The sequence below is a fragment of the Aplysia californica genome, unplaced genomic scaffold, assembly GCF_000002075.1.
Source record: "Aplysia californica isolate F4 #8 unplaced genomic scaffold, AplCal3.0 scaffold00349, whole genome shotgun sequence".
NCBI classification, from domain to species: Eukaryota; Metazoa; Mollusca; class Gastropoda; order Aplysiida; family Aplysiidae; genus Aplysia; species Aplysia californica.
The window spans coordinates 717351-734611 of NW_004797619.1; the positions used below are offsets into that span (position 1 = coordinate 717351).

General features: G+C 39.0%; 1 protein-coding gene across 1 annotated transcript in view; it reads left to right on the forward strand.

Moving 5' to 3' along the window:
- Nucleotides 1–17261, forward strand: part of LOC101848671 (cell adhesion molecule 2) — a gene marked incomplete at its 3' end in the record, with an annotated part of 167166 nt that overhangs the window by 144453 nt on the left and 5452 nt on the right. The window contains 2 exon segments of the mRNA XM_013085146.2: nt 15631–15792; nt 16973–17024. Of these exon segments, the coding sequence (XP_012940600.1) occupies nt 15631–15792; nt 16973–17024 (214 nt within the window).

The following is a 17261-nucleotide window of genomic DNA, read 5'->3' on the forward strand; positions in this document are numbered from 1 at the left end:
CCCTTTTCGCCTCAGTCTTGCTGTCTGTCCAACTGTATGTCTCTCTCCATCATCCATCCTTCTCTTTCGTGTCTGGGCAAAAGACGAGTTGATAGAATATAAATACGTACTCTTAGGCAAAAGAAACGCGAAATTTCCATCGTCCTTAAAGCGCTGGCCAAAGTTTCCATTGATGAGTACTGTTCACATGTTCCATTGAGGCATGGTCTAAACGGTGTTTGTTGAACTCATTCGAACAATGCAATGTCCTGATTGGTCGCTTATGCAACAAACAACTAAACAACTATCACAGCTCACGGGTACTCATTTGTCACATCATTCCTAAAAAATGGTATGGGTTTAACGCCCCAATCAACACTATTAGGGTAATGAAGAGGCGGGACCTCCGAGTTTATTTTCCATCTGCGAACCGAGCCAAATAGGAAATTCATGTAAAGTGCCTTTCCCAAGGACACAACGTAGGACTGAGCTGAGGCTCGAACCCCGAACCCGCAATCTCACGATTACGAGTCCGGTAGCCTAACTACCAGGCTACCGACGCCACACATCATTTGAGTAGTAGATTTATGTATATGGGGTCACGAAGGCCTGGCCCACAATATAAAGCCCCGAAACGTGGAATTCAGTTGGAAACGAAAACAGTATCAAGATACTGAGACTTTCTTCAGAAAACTGTGAGGGGATTTTTGGACAACTACAGCCTGGTGAGTCTTCTCAACAGGTGGTAATTGTTATAGGCGTGCATGTCTAGACTATCTACAGTCAACAGAACCGGTTTCCCGCCTCCAGTGCGACCAGTGATCTCCCTAGAGCTGGAAGACCAGACCGACAACTGCAGCTCAGGACTGCCTCATGGTACGCCAATACTGTGTAGATCCGTTTTTTTGACAGGAGCCGAGATCACCAGAAACACTATCGAATAAATGGGACGGGCCCAGAGTACCAGAACCGTACGGCAGAGATTGCAATCCACGGGCCTCTCGTGCACACGGCTACGTGGTACGCCAGTTCAGATACATCAGGACCTCCGTGACTCGCAACCGTATGGTCGTGGGTTCGAATCCTGTCAGGGACCCGACGTTGTGAAAGGCACTTTACACGAATTTCCCTCACTTCACCAAGGTGGGAATGGGTACCCGGCTATAGACAGCGAAAGATCTTGTCAGTTTGTTAGTATTTGAGCGCTTAATCAGCTGCTTGCACTGTATGCTTCTCGGGAAGCTGAGGATGTTTCGGAGTGTTCTATGGTGTAAAGCGCGTAGAGCCTGCTGTTGAGCGGGGATGTGCGCTATACAAATGCTATCTATTATTTTATTTATATATATACACATATATATATATATATATATACATACATATTATATAAAATATATGTAACTGAAAAAAAAAAAATAATAAAAATAAAATATATATATATATATATATATATATATATATATATATATATATATATATATATATATATGAATTCAGATCCCTGCTTTCACGATAATCTCCATAGTGTATTCGGGATGTAACATGAACAGAATCCTACACGTCGAGAGTTCAGTTGTAGATGGTTTCAAGATACGATATTTAGAGAAATGTGATATGATTGGTATTGATTAGAAAAATAAAAGGAAACGAGTAATCTTAATGGAAATGAGGTTCAAGTAATTTTAATACAAAACATTGTGAGAGAAATATGTTACAAAATCCGATCATAATCTGTTCACTTTCAGTGTCGGCCTTGCCGTGTTATTTCTCCCAGCGAGATGAATAAAGATTGTCATTGTCATTGTCATAAAAGACAATTACTGTTCAAACGTTATCACTAGTCCAAGTCTCCCAGAGAGCAGAAATTTACTTAAGACATTCTGCTTAGCTGTTTAGTCTAGAAGATGCTGAGGTAGTAAATGTAATTTTGTTTCCCCTTAACAAATGTATCACATGTTTTCAATTACAATATTTTATGCGTTGATCATGGTACACTTTCCAGGATACTGGGTGTCCAACGTAAATGATGGTATCTCTTTCTTCGTCAATAAAGGCAGATTCTTCGTATCTTCAGCCTGTCTTAGCACTATTGTTCTATTAGCATTTATTTTACGTTTGCTTGAGAAAAAGTGCCATTGGCAGTAAATCCATAACAAAAACAAGAGAAAAGTGTCCAAGATATTTTTCAGTATCCCGTGGAAGTGATATCCTGATAGGTGCTTTCTTTTTTCTTGAGTTCAGCGAGACTTACTAGCAGTGAAGGCACCGATGCCATAGGGCGTTTGCATGTACGCTCACTCGAGTATGAGCCTAGCAGACCTGAGATATACCTTCGCTATTCACGTACCCGGGGCCTCAAATCTGTGAAGATAACAAAATGGGGCATGTACATGGTGACAATAAGTTTTATATCGGAACAGATTCGAAAGGTGGGTGTTTTGCGCCTTCTTTTCTATCAAACCTCTATCCTCCTTATCGCTGTTCTTTCTTTTATGTGTCTGTTTCTATTTAGTTACACCTCTAATCTTCGGTACCTACATGACTGACTGTTTTGCGAGTGCTGTAAATTTCTTACGTAAACTAAAGATTCGGATGAAAGACATTCTACTCCGTGATAAGTACACCAGTGCCAAACGAAGTCTAAAATGAGAAGATAAACAAATTATGATTGAACGGCTGTAAACCGATTTGTCAAAAACTGATTGAAAACCCGTGCGATTGATTTACCAAAAATTATGAATGCACTAAGGAACTAACAATATATAATTAGAGAGTCATCTTCTAAATAATAGATGCGTACAAAGCTGACGTGGTTTTCGGGGCTAGAAAGAGGGGAAGACAGACTACTTCATTATTTGGTGTTGAGCCCTGCAGAAGTATTGTGAATTAAGTGATTGATCATCACGTTGGTAAGTACATAGATCTAGGTGTTCGTACGTTGATGGATCTGCAACAAGCGTCAAGCAAGTTTTGCAGATGAACTGGTTAATGACTAGCATTTCACACATCATATGTGTTGCATTTGAGGCCCTTTCATTCTCTGAGATTGTGATTTGTTTTGAGGCGGTGGTGGGGGAGGTGGTGGTGGGGGAGTGATTAAATATTTAGCAGCATGGGAAGAAATCTGTGTTTTAAATATGCTGGGCGAGAGAAGTAAATACATTCTTCCAAACGTTTTTGAAGAATGATCTTCCACAGCGTGCATGGTCTGGGTAGTCGCTGCTAGCAGACAACGTATTCATTTGTTTTGTGGAAAGCTACAAAGACCTTCAAATATTCACATAATTTAATATCTTGGCAATGTTCAGCACACGCAATCCACATACGTGATTAGGAAGTTATCGTCCTTCCTCTGACACAATAGACTAATTTACAAAGTAACGTTCGTCTGATTCAGAAGTCTATTTTTAAAGGGAAAAAAATAGATTAATCGTGTTTGCCGAATGTTGAGAAGGCTGGCGACAGACCATAAAGCTCGGATAGCGGCGGATGTCAAAATTCTTTACGAAACAGAAGAATGGGCATTCTTGTAGGAGGTGGATAAACGTTGTGCTGTGAGGGTCTGACACAGAAATTGACGGTGTTCATGCTCTGATACATACAGTTGTTGTCATTAGCTCGTCTTTTACTGTCGTCTCGGGAGAGGGAGGGGTCTGAGAAACGTTTGGAATTACTACCTAACCTCTCTCTCTCTCTCTCTCTCTCTCTCTCTCTCGTTTTTTAAGGTAACAAAACCAGGGGTGTGGAAGATTCAGGAACTACCGAGAATAACAGAAAGTACCCGCCTCAACGTGAACCAATTTGTTATAATAATGACATAACTTTCAGCATATCTCAGTTGTTGGTCAAATTCTAGGGAAATTAAAGTACGTCATTTTTTTATGAAAGAGCTTTACTCATGATACTTTTACACTCCAAATTCTCTTACCTTAATTAAAGTAATATCATATTTCTTAGCGACAGTTAGTTTTTGTGTAAAGCGGCTTGCTGGAATGTTATTATTATGATTAATCATTTACTGATGCGTGGCACCAAACCCTTAAATTGGAAAGTAAATACCTTGTTGACATGCATTATATTATTGAAAATGAGGTTTTAATTAAAGCACATACCCGTTTTAGGAATGGAAGAAATTGTGGCGTGCGCTTCAGGTCGGCGTGTCGATAGGAACAGTTTGCTGAAAATGATTATTTGGATGTGATAGGAAAATGGGAAAGGAATGTGGGAAATGGCTATCATTTGGGTGAAATAGAGGAAAACGTGAAACCGAAAAAATGATCCTTTTTCAGAACACTCAGCAACATCCTTTACATTGAGCTTAGTAATCATGTTCTCGTCACATCGTCAGTGCCTACTCAGCAGAGATAGCAGCAGTTCCATCTAAAATAAATGTTTGCAATAGCAACGAAAAGCTGAGAAGGCTTTTTAACCCAAGATTGGAATTGACTGCCGCCTTAGATGGAGAGACCAGACGTTGTAAAGCAAGCCTTCTGGTCAATATCTGAGAGGGGTTTGGCCTCAAGAGGACGTCTGAAGCGAGTCATGGTGATATCCCCCATGACAATTTGAAAGGACGCGTATAGGGAATTTACTCATTTCAACAAATTCTTTTGAAGGTCATAGTATTGACTAGTTTCTTTTTTAGGCTTACCACGGCAAGCGGTTAGAACTGAAACGTTGATGTTTCGGTGTAGAACGATTACGTCTATGCACCAGGGAACAGGGAGCCGTAAAGTATGTGTTTCAAAGCCACTGTTAGGAAGACAACACAATTATTGTTTTTATAAACCAGTGTATTCAGTACTCTCAGTCTCTCTCTCTCTCTCTCTCTCTCTCTCTCTCTCTCTCTCTCTCTCTCTCTCTCTCTCTCCTTTCTCTCTCTTACACACACACACACACACACACACACACACACACACACACACACATATACATACCCACATTCACACACGCACGCACACACACACACATACACACATTCACACACACACACTCACACACACACACACACATATATACACGCATTCACACACACACGCACACACACACACACACACACACACACACACACACACACACACACACACACACACACACACACTCACACACACATACGTACATACACACATTCGTTCACGAAGATATTCTAGCATATATTCCTGCGCCTTTATTTTTGCTTTCTTTCTTTCGTCTCTCTCTTGTTATCTCTTTATGTTTGTGTTTACCTCCTTGAACTAATTACTGTGCATCTGCGTCTCTTTTGGGGCAGTATTTTCGCAAGTGTTGGCCTTTGAAAAGATCGCTTTTCCCAGTTTTCAAATGCATCACGTTTCATCTCAAAAGTGATTTTCCGGAAATCCGATTTGAGGAAAGAGCCTGTAGAGGATTTCAAGAGACATAAACTAAGCCAAGGAGAGAACGCAAATTTCTTCTCGGTGACAAGATGCAGAGATGTCTAGACAATCACGCCCATCCCTATTTCCTGCAAAAGCTAATAACGGACAATTTTAAATTGTATAAGAGAAAAATTTTATAGCGGTGTTTGACTAGTTGGCACCCAGATCTTTAAGTAATGCTGTATGACAATGTGTTCATCGGTTTGAGACAAAGAGCCGTCTGCACTATGGCTGGCCCTGTAGTATGAGAGCACATATAGCCGAGGTTCTTTTTCGATTGGCACCTTGGTCTACAGACCGGCGAGGAAGAAAATTGGGGGCCAGACATGGACGTGCGCACAGAAAATACAACTTCTACGCCTAAAAATCTTTGTGTCACATAAATGAGTCCTCAACAACCGGAGATTTCAGCCTACAACAAGCGAAAGAAAGACCCTGTTGAAAATTCTTGTATCACAACAAATAATGAATGATATAAAATCAGTATATTACCAAAGCAAGCTAGTTGATAACCTTTAAGGAATACCAAGTGTCCCTTTGGTTTGTCGGCAGTTTTGAATATTTCTCTTAAAACTCATAGCGACGTTCATGATGGTAAAAAAAATGTCTCTGTACATTCTTTTTTCCTGCATCGCATAATATATGAAGGCACAAGGGGGTATTTGAGGGCACCACTGATACGTCCTACTCTTTTCCTTTCCCCCCGTTGTTTCTGTGTGATTGTCTAGCGTTTCCCCAGCAGCACTAAATAGCCTTTATCGTGTCTGTGTTCTTCTCTTCGGGTCTGTTCAAACTAAAGGATGAAGAGTATTTCTGCTTCCACTACCTTTAACTTTACTTAGCAAAAATGAAATATTGAATAAGCAATAAAATATGCTGCGCGAAACGAACCGAAAGAGCAACAGCTGTGGAAATATGTATAATGAAGAGTTTGGGAGAAAAAGCGATTTTAATAGCTTTGGCATCATGGGCAGGAGTTTTGACAAACCGCAGGGAGCCAAATGCGACTTGAAGAAAGTGTCAAAAAGAATTCTTTTGCAGTGTCAAAAAGAGGAAAATAAAAATGTCTGAGACGCCCACGGATGAGTAAATCTAGCAAAGGGTTGAAACTATTCGAGCACATTTTGAACTCCACGGTTATATATTGAGGCGTGTTATGAGAAGAGGTGATTGATACAGAATTATATGGTGTTTGGAAAATATTCTTTGATTTGTTTATTGATTAAAGCATGTCAACGTGACTAAACTTATAATCAGCAAGTTTTCTGATACCTGACTTGGCACTTGCATAAATATTTGTAGGTCTGCATCAGTGAGAATCGTCAACGTCGTCACAAATATTCTCGGGTTTTTGTTTGTTTTTTATGTAGGGGTATATATAATAGAAATGAGGATACCTCTAAAGCAACGATCAATAATACGCAGAATTAGTGTTCGGAAAAAAAATCCTGCTAAGTAGACGTCAAGAGATTTTTGTGTCTTTCTTGCAAACAGTTGCTGTAGGCCAACCTCTGTATTCAACATGTTGTCTTTCACTTTCATAAAACTGACATCCATTACCTATCGCCCTTTCTATTACAGGTATACGTTATTTAAGTTTGAGCTTGTTTTGGTAGCTCAACAATGTTTAATTTTACATTAATAGTGGAAATACAATGCTTTTTACGAGCCTTTGTGGGTGCCATTTGATGCAACCTGAATCAACTTTACGATTACGGTTAACATAAACTTGCTGAGTAGTCTGGGCCAGGAGAGACCAGAAAAAAAAGGTTCGAAAAATAAAGTAAAGCCACGCTATCTGTCTGAGGTCGTAAATATAGCGAGAAGCGGTACAAACAGAGTTCAGAGAGTAGTCAGCTGGCAAGACATACAGAAAAGGGCGAAGAAAAAGAAACACATAATTTTCGACAGCCCTTTAAAAAGTGTGGCCTGATACTGCAGCGGTGTGCTCAGTCAGGATTGAGTTGTATCGCGTTCAGATAGGAACTGATTAGAAGGAAAAACCTACCGACATGTTGTTGAACAGGGTGAGAGAGATTGTTTGCTAACCCGCCTCGTTTGTTTGTTTTTATATTTCTTTTTTTTCGGAAACGTAGAGAGACAGAAAGAAATATCTAGCACGGAAAAGGGAAAAGAGTGTGTAAGTGTATGTGCATACGTGTGTATGCATGTGTGTGTGTGTGTGTGTGTGCGAGTGCATTCTTGCGTCTGTTCCTGTATCTGTGTGTATGTGTGGTTGTGTGTGTGTGTGTGTGTGTGTGTGTGTGTGTGTGTGTGTGTGTGTGTGTGTGTGTGTGTGTGTGTGTGTGCGCGCACGTGTGTTTGGAGACAAAAGGGTATGAATTTTTTCCAGAAAATTTGGTAGAAAAATTGTTTCGGCGTTTTGTGTTCTGAAACATATTTTGTATAAGACATCCATAAACCGACAGTAAACTAACCACACAAAGGGACAGGGTAAAGACAAATGAAGAAATACACCCAGGTCCGGAGCAAATGGAGACATCAACCGTGGGTAGAACAAAGATGGTAGCAGGAGTGGGTTTTGAACTAAGACAGACAGCAGGTGGCTGTATTTCTCATAAACTTATCTTTACCAAGCTTACGACATAACCGCGAGATTTCAGCTCTCTGATTTCCAGAAAGTTATTCCTACGGGTTGAAACGGCTGCCCAAGATTAAAGCACTTAGCAATGAACGATGAGCCGCGATAAGGAAGATGTCCGGTAAACAGGGTGAAATGAGTTGTTGTGGTGATCTGTGATTTCCGGGATACCTGTGGTAAAAGGAAGCAGGGAAGAACAATGCGTGAGGCACGCTATCAGGAAATGTTATTTCTAAAACAAAACAGCGGGAGGGATGTTTGGCTTTCTTGGAATCTGAAATTGTGGGGGAATTCATAATTGTTTGTTGGACGCCCGAGTGAACGGGCTGTTAGAATAAAGTATTGCCAACACGGAGATGGAGATTCGTGTCTCCATTTTTTCCATAATCTTCAAAATTGTGGGGCTTGTTATCATTCTATGCGTCTTGTAATCGCCTGTTCAGAAGTTACGTGCTCTTTCTTCTTTTTTTTTTTCTTGTCTCATACATTCGTGAAATATGGTTGTTGAATGACAGATTGAAGAACTACAACAAAACTGAGGCTGATCTACTCAAAGTGTTGTGAGTGGACAGACAGACAGACGGATTTAAGTTGTTTTTTGATAAGAGTACACCGGCGCTCGCAACTACGACTTTTTTACTTCGACAGGAGATTTGTGGATGTAAATATTGCATAAGTAACTGTGAGAGCCGGAAAATTACGGTGACAAAAAATAACTCGATAGTGAGATGTAAGACTCAAACAATGTGTGTATATGTGTGGGGGTGGGAGGAGGTAGAGTGAGTGAGTGAGTGTGTGTGTGTGTGTGTGTGTGTGTGTGTGTGTGTGTGTGTGTGTGTGTGTGCGTGTTTGTGTAGGTGTCTGATATGTGTATGATTAAACGTTAAATCAATGTACCAATGTCTGGACAATGAATATTCATTTTATCGTATCTTATCTAATCTTATCTTATCTTTTCTTATCTTATTTTATTAAGTACTGCAAACTAAAACTCCTCGAGACAGACCTAATGTTATTCTCCCTGGCCTCTTGCTCCGACCGCTTTCCTCTCAGGCAATCTGAGACGCGAGTCAACGATGTACTGCCGCTTGCTATATCAATCATAATATAATAAGTAAATAGTTCTCCAAGCATGAGTCGATGGCTTGTGTACACCCCCAACCCCATACATACCCTAACCTTTGGTCTCTATTACTGTACGTTTGTAAGTCATTACCGTAATGCACAGACTTGCAAACTGACCCACAGTCCTGGGGGAGCCGACCAGTAATAGTGCGAGTAATAAATAATAGCTGATGTCACGAGGAGCTTTCGTACCCCCGTGCTGCCAAGATTAAAAAAATAATGTAGGCCATTAGAAAATCAGAACCTACTTTAGATATGAGAGAGGATGTCATTACACGTTTTAGTCTTATAGGCCTTTTCTCCTGAAGCAGTACTGCCAAAAACGCTATATTTGTTTTCGTAGTTCTTTGAGCCGGTAACGACATCTTAACAAAAGAAGCAAGGCCTTTGGGGGCGATTTGTTGCTTATGGTGATGAGCATGTTTAACCATTAATCAAATTTTTAAAACTTGCATAGATCCAACAAAATTTGTTTCTCTGCCACCCTTGTCTAGAACCGAATGTGATTAATTCGCAGCAATGAAGAGGCCTACAGCTTTGGTAGATTGGCAGTTTTATTACATGTGATTTTGGCCCCTGTTCACAGCAAGTGGAATGGATGGAGTCTGAAATGAAGATCAACAGGACGATACGTCGAAAACTCTAGGGTTTAAAGTTAAAAATTGAAGGTTATTGTACAGATTCGTTCTCGCTTATATTATGTACAGATTCCTTCTCAGTTATATATACAGTTTTGTTCACACTCAATATTCTACAAACACGTTCATACCATGTATGGGAAGGTGGGGAAATTCCACAACCCCACTTATAGCCCTTAGAACCAACAGAAATATGTTTGACATTCAGCTTTAATCGTTTGCTTCTGTCTGACAAGCTTTATTTTTCAATTCAGCTTTAATTTTTTTTGGGTATGTTTGTCTTCTTATTTGCATTTTGGCATGTGTGCTCATGTGGGTGGGGAATTAACACGCAATATTTAATTTTTTATTATGTTGAAAAATGGAAGTATGGGGATGGTGATATCATAGAATTCATAATATATTTTTTGCTTCCTAACTTATCAGACCCAAAGTAAAACTGCTGTGGAGGATGTGTCCTCTTTCTACATAAAGTAGCTTCTATAACACTTGCCTCACAATTCAATTGAAAAGTATGGTGTGGAATTTCCCCCATTTTACTATATATACCCACAACGCTCCCCAGTATTGGTCTCATAAAATGTTCTTTATATGAAGAAGAAAATTTGTGTGATCCATTTCATTTATGCTCCTTAACTCCTACACTACCTTGCCCGAGATTTTATAAGTAATTTGATACGGTTGTAGATCTAGAGGAGTTCTGGCAGTGAAGAGGTTACGGGCGTCTCCTTAATACCGAAACTTAAAATTGACCGTTCTTTTCTGTAACTCTTGACGAGAATCCGGCCAATCATGACGTATAGCCGCACTGAGCTTCGGGTCATGGACGCTGTAAAAGGGATATTCCGCAACATGATTTGATGATATAAAATCGTCATTTGAATGAATCAGTGTTAGTTCCTGTTCTTGTGTGCTTTGCTTAAACACTTTATCTCCAAAAGAAGTAGTATCAGAGAAAATCGACGTCTCCAGTACTATACTTCGATTATAAAAAATGACTAAACCAGTAATGTTACTATAATATAATATTTCAAGTATTACTTCAAAATGTCAGTAGCCCCATAAATCTTTAGGGTACATATCAGCATTTTCTTAAAAGATAATGAAGAAAATGTATCAGGCTTGGTTAGGGGTTTTGCAAAATCGTGGTAGGGCTCACCCTGAAAAAAAATTAAATGGAAGTCGTAGGATGTGTTTCTGTGTTTTCGTTTAGTTTGCTTCCCTTTTTGTCGGGGGAGGAAAAAGTCGGGGGGGGTGTGTCCTTGTCTATTTGCTTGTGGTTCTTCCATTTTCTGATTACAATCTTACTCTGTTTTGGTGATAGAGTCTGTCACAAATGGGGGTAAAAAGACAACACATTTCGCCCAAGATGTTTCAGTTTTCTTTTCCACGATAAAGTACTAGTAGTTTTGTTTTGGGGGTTGGGGGAGGGGGGGGTGTTTTGGGGGAATATATTGTTAAAAGTACCTCTTCATCTTTTCTTTTCATTTACACTTGGAAAACAGCTGGGTTTCCTTTAATAATGGAATGATATTCTTCGAAACTTTGGTGACTTGTAAAGAACTGCTATAAAAAGAAAAAAAGAAGGTAGTGCGTTAAAAGGGTAGTGTAAGGCGAAATAGTGTCCAACAAGCGGAAACGGTAGTAGACGACTCCTTGATATAGTACGTGTCATCTCGATTGTTCGGAGCTGACTAGACAGAGTAAATAAAGTACAGAGAATGCCCGTGGGGCAGAAAAGACGAAATGCCACTCAACTCTAGTATGTTCGATTATAGAGCTGTCAGTTTGTTTTGTACTCTTCTGTACACAGCTATTGCAACGTGCATACATCATTATCCCTAGATGTGCGATGTCAGACAACGCAGACCATTCAGTGCATGTCAGTGTAAAAGAAGGAAGGTCAAAGATGCGCATGGATAGACCTAGCAAATATCTGGAGAGACGTTGTAATAATGATATCTCTTGAAATCAGAATATTGAACATCGCTGTCTGGACAGAGATGACTTGTAGAACCACAGGGCGGACATTGAGAGAGGCAGATACAAAGTGGGCCGACTCCGTGAATAATGTGTGCTTTTTACAGACGCTTCTAGTAAAGAGAGCTAAAAAGAAAAGAGAGGGAAACAAGTGCAACGGCAACTGTCCAATGTAATGAAAGCAAGGAAAGGGAGGTTCTTCTGACATTTCTGCGGTAATGACAAATTCAGACTGACTGATGAAAGCCGTTGCAAGGGAGGAAAAGTCGAGAACGGCAAGCGACGAGAAAGGCCTCGTGTCAACTGTTTCAATAGCCACAGGAAATAGAATATTTGATTTCTACATCCTTGAGAGATGCTGTGTGTGGAGAGAGGAAATCAAAACAACGGCGGCGGACATACATCATTAAAGAATGACTGTCTTTGTGCATGATTAATCTAGAGAATGGACATTGCTCAGAACTGAAGAGCAAATCTGGCTTTCTATACCTATATTAACAGCTAACGTACATCAGAGTTTTTTACGTACTTTAAACCCAGTAGTATCTTCTGACACCTGAAGATGACCCATCTTTGATGGCTTGAACTCTTGGCCCAATTGTTAAACACACGGCTTCTCAAAGCTATTTACTTTTCAGAATAGGTATGTGGAAAGCGAACATTACGCCCCTAATAAAAAGGGTATAAAATACTCCCGAGGTTTCGCTGAAAGATTTCTCCATTGATGTGGATGAGTGGGAAACCCTCTGTCTTGACCGATCACAGGGGTACTATAAAGCCATGCCGTGGGACATCAAAGCTTTTGAGAAAAACACGGAGTCTATAAAACCAAGGCAATCAGTGAAAAAAGAAAATCAAGATAGTCAAATCTGGACATTGGCACTAGTCCAACAGACCACAAGTTCTCAGTGAAAATTATTCTGAAAAAGAACAGCGCCTGGAGGTCACAAGCAAAGCCATAAGAACGTTTAACCAAATAACCATATGTTTAGGCAGATAAGCACACCACTTTAGGAAAGGGGAAGGCGCTGCTTCGTGGCTAGCTGTATTTTAAGTGATTGCCATTATTTCCTTTTTTATTTTCTTTACCCGAGGAAGCTGGCAATGTCTATAGTTTCTATTCCTCCTTAGATGTTGTCATTAATGTCATTATTTTTATCATCATTATTATTATATTCATATGATGACGATTGATGATAATTGTTATATTATTATTATTATTATTATTATTAGTATCATTAATGTTGTTATTATTATTATTATTATTATTATCATCATCACCATCATCATTACTATTATCATCAGTATTATTATTATTATTATTATTATTATTATTATTATTATTATTATTATTATTATTATTACTATCATTATCATTATCATTATTATTATTATTATTTTAAAGTTCTGGTACGTGAAATATCTTTCTAAATGTTAAATGAAAGATTCAAAGAGACAGACACTGATTTTATTAAAAGTAAAAACCCTGGTGTAGCTCTGGGATGCACCTGTCTGTGTTTGTTGATCCAAATTTTAAAAGTAGAATGAAAACAGCAATTTAAGAGAGATACCATCACATTCTACAGATCTTGCATCTCCCCTGTTTTCGAGTGCAGCCGTCTGTTCAGCTCTCGCTCTGTTTTGTTTTCTGTTTGCTTTTGAGTTCTTGCCAGTTTTGAAAATGAAATGATGGAGCTAGTTCTTTAATTTGTATAAATATCGCAGTCTTGGCGCTGGTGCTAGGCCATCAAGCAAGCTCCATGCCTACATCAGTGATTCAGAGTCTGCCAGGCATGTTTTAAATTATGCGAAATAATAATTCCCACTCATAGCACAGCTTCTTCAAGGTAGGCAGGGAAAGGGGAAAGCTGTGATGTGAAAAAGTAACAGCACGATTTTCAGTTTACCTTCTTTGATTGTATTTCAGAAGTCTTTTCTATTCTTTTTTGTAGGGAAATAAAAAGTAAGGTTTATCGCCTGATGTACACATAAAAGGGAGCAACAGCAGCTGCCTTCTTTCCACCATGAAAGTATAGGGGGGGGGGGGAAGACTTCTATGTTACTCTCGCTTCTTGAAGTTTATTCTTTCATTTTGTTCATTGTTATCTTTTCTAAGATTATTTAGAATGGTAGGTCCTTGGAAGTGCTGAGATTCAAATAGCACATGACAAATCACAATTCCTTGTACTGGAGCTCTCTTTGCCGGATGTATCTGTTTTATTTCAATGTTATATTTTGGGTTTTATTTGTTGCTGTTGTTGTTGTTGTTGTGGTGGTGGCGGTTTTTATTGTTGTTGCTGTTATTGTTGTTGTTGTTGTTGTTTTGTTTTGTTTTAGGATTTGTTTTTTGTTTTCTTTTGTTTTTTCTTGTTTGTGCACATTTTTTAAAGGGGGTGGGGGGGGGGGGAGACAGCGCTCCGGATGAAAATGAGTCCTCAGTAAAAAAAACTTTACATTTTTGCTCCCCACTACTAAGAATCTCGGTCTCTTACATGCTTCTCGATCTTTTGCGTGCTATATAAGTGCTAAAACACTGTGCCGATTGCAGAAAGTTTCGTCAAACCCTAACTCAATATGATTTGACGCATGTGAGGGATGACGCTTTCAAATCGACCCCAGTTTTGCTTCATCAAATTTGACCGAAAGTCCATTAAAATCCCATCATATTCCGCACGCAAACGAAAGACCTGACCCAGCAATGCCAAATAACCTTCTGATTGGTTGTTTTGATTAAACGTATTGAATCGTGATCCAGAAAATTCAATCATGTTTGGTTCAGGAGGAGTTGACCAAATTGTGTCAAAATACACATGTATCTTTTGTTCCTTCATGAACGAAAACTTAGCCGCCTTCAACAGTGGCAAATGTATGAAAGGGAGGTTTGACGAGACTTTCTGCAGCGTGCACTGAGTATAACCAATAACGCCACAACGACAGGCTCCACAAGCAGATGTGTATGTAATATATTTTTACTAAAATTGTTAGACCGAGTGTTGCAAAGTGAATAAATTCCCATTTTAGATAAAACGTGTAAGTCATATTATGCTTATACATTAATTTATGTCCAAGCTACCTCGTCAAAAATTTTGATTAGCACTGAATCAACAAATAAATGCTTTGATGTCTTGAGACTAGCAAAAACTAAATTCTATGTAGAGATCAGTTTCAAAGTACTTTAATTTCACACTAGATTCTGTGGAAACTGTTTTGCCCTCAAATACAGCATGCAAATTATGTTTCATTGAAGATGACAAATTTGGCTTTCTTAAAAATGCTTTTGCTTGTTATCACCACACTCTTGATGTGATATCTTTAAGATATTAAAGGTATACTTCAGTCTCCATTCATTAAAAAAAAGTCTTGCGTGAATTACGTTACAGCTACCTCCACTCTGGCCACACAGAGAGAGAGTAGGCCCTGGATGTTACGTTGTGAGTTAAGTTAATTCCGAATGAAAGCCCAAAGTAGACCGTTATTTTCAAGTTCATGTCGTCCCCTACTCTACCCCAACCCCTGCCCCCATCTTTCTGTCTCTTTTGGTCTAGCAACCGAGCGTTGTTTTCTGGGCTGAAGTGATGAAGCTCTGCACCGTTGCATATTAAAGACACGAGTTAGGTTACCACATAAAGATGTATGTTGTGTCGAGTAACCTTATTTTTTTGGTCCTGTTTTTTGTATTTTTCTTCGATGGCGAATCCCATTCATCTTGGGGTGACTGGCAACATAGAAGCAGCTCATGCTTTGAATTACAATAATTAAATTAATGGGGCATAAAATATTTACAATTTATCAAAAATCAAAACTTGCTGCGCCAAATGTTGTAACAACTGCAGAACGATTTATTTTAGTGAGAAGAGTGCTAAACTCCGTCAAATGTCAAAACAAAATTAAACGGTCATTTCTACTTCCTCAGATTGTCTGGAGGAAAACCCCCCAACTGAACCCGCTGACCATTGGTGACGACACATACATAGGTGACCGACGAATCAAGGTGGTTCACCAGGTCCACTCGCTAGAGTGGAATCTACACATCCAGGACGTGGAAGTGAGAGACGCAGGGGTCTATGAGTGCCAGGTAATGTGTGCGATGTCCAGGCTTATTTGTTTGACCACCCTATGTCTTCAGGCTCAATAAAAGTTCAGCTATATGCATATATTAGTAAAATGATCTGAGGACATGAGTTGAGATCGGTTTCATGCGAAACAGAAAGAGAAATTAAAAAACAATAATATACATACCATATGATGTATTATATTTATAATGCATAGGTCTAGATGTTTAAGATTTTTTTAAATTTCTTGTTCAACTTTAGCATTTTACAATTTCCAGTAAAAAGTCAACAGATTAAGAATTTGTATTCTTCTTTAGATTTTACAGTACACAAAATACATTTATTCCAGTAAAAAGTCAACTGGTTAAGAAAAAAAAGCTTGGGGTGTTATTTTGTGGAAAGCATAAGGAATTTCTAATCCGTTCGGAATTTGGTACTTCGTACATTTCCCAAACCTTGTAACGCAGCTAGGAACAAATAGGCTACCAACATCTGTCCTGTATATTTTTTTAGTTGCGTCCAAGTACAGCCCAGTTTCTTGGCATATGTCTTCTATTAAATTTCTCCACGATGTTGTTCTTAGTCTTCCTCTGTTCTTTTCCCCCAAGAGATTCCATCTCAGCGCCTTTCTGATTACACTGGGCATCGACTTTTCTAGTATGTGTCCAATCAATCGCCATCTTCTCTGCCACTTCCTTTTCCACTTTCCTTTTATTTGTCCACTCCAACAGTTCGTTTGTACTGTTAACTGTTAACTATGAGACATGAGATTGTTTTATTCGTTCAGATCTCGCTCTGCTCTGTATGGATTCTCTTATCTCAGGCGTTGTTCTGCTTTAGTTCACATATTTGTTTTTGAATAGAAATTGACTTTCTGGTGTTTCTCGTTATCCGCTTCCTGGAATGTATTTTAAAACTATAAGGAGCTTGATGTTAGCTCGGTTGGTATACTACGCTGTGGTGCCGATGAGCAAGGTTCGAATCCCCAACAGGCGTTGTTAAACTTGGATTGTTTGATGAGTTTTCAAGAACCCTTCCAATTTGACTCGGTTCTTTCGGAAATGAATGTTAGATCTGTAAGTTTTTGCCTCCTAAATAATTTTACAGAGTTGAAAGGGAAGTAAAACCGTTATGATTGCCTTTTGTGAAATATGACTGCACAATGTTAAGTTTAAAGTGGAACGGTTAATCTATATCTTCTAGGTAGTGGCCAGAGACAGAGACGTTCGGCAGTTTGTGACCCTAAGTGTTGATGGTAAGTACTTGGAGACGACAAGATCATGTACAAACAGCTTGGATTTCGTAGTTTATTAATCTGGCTATGCGTCTGTTTACTAATGTGTATGTCCATAATTATCTTGCTACAATGTTAGCTATCCTTCTATTTATTTTCATACATATATACATATCCATTTAGGCATGTCATCTATTTTGGTCATGTAACTATCAAGTGTTTTCTTCGTTTGTTTTATATATATTTATATATATATAT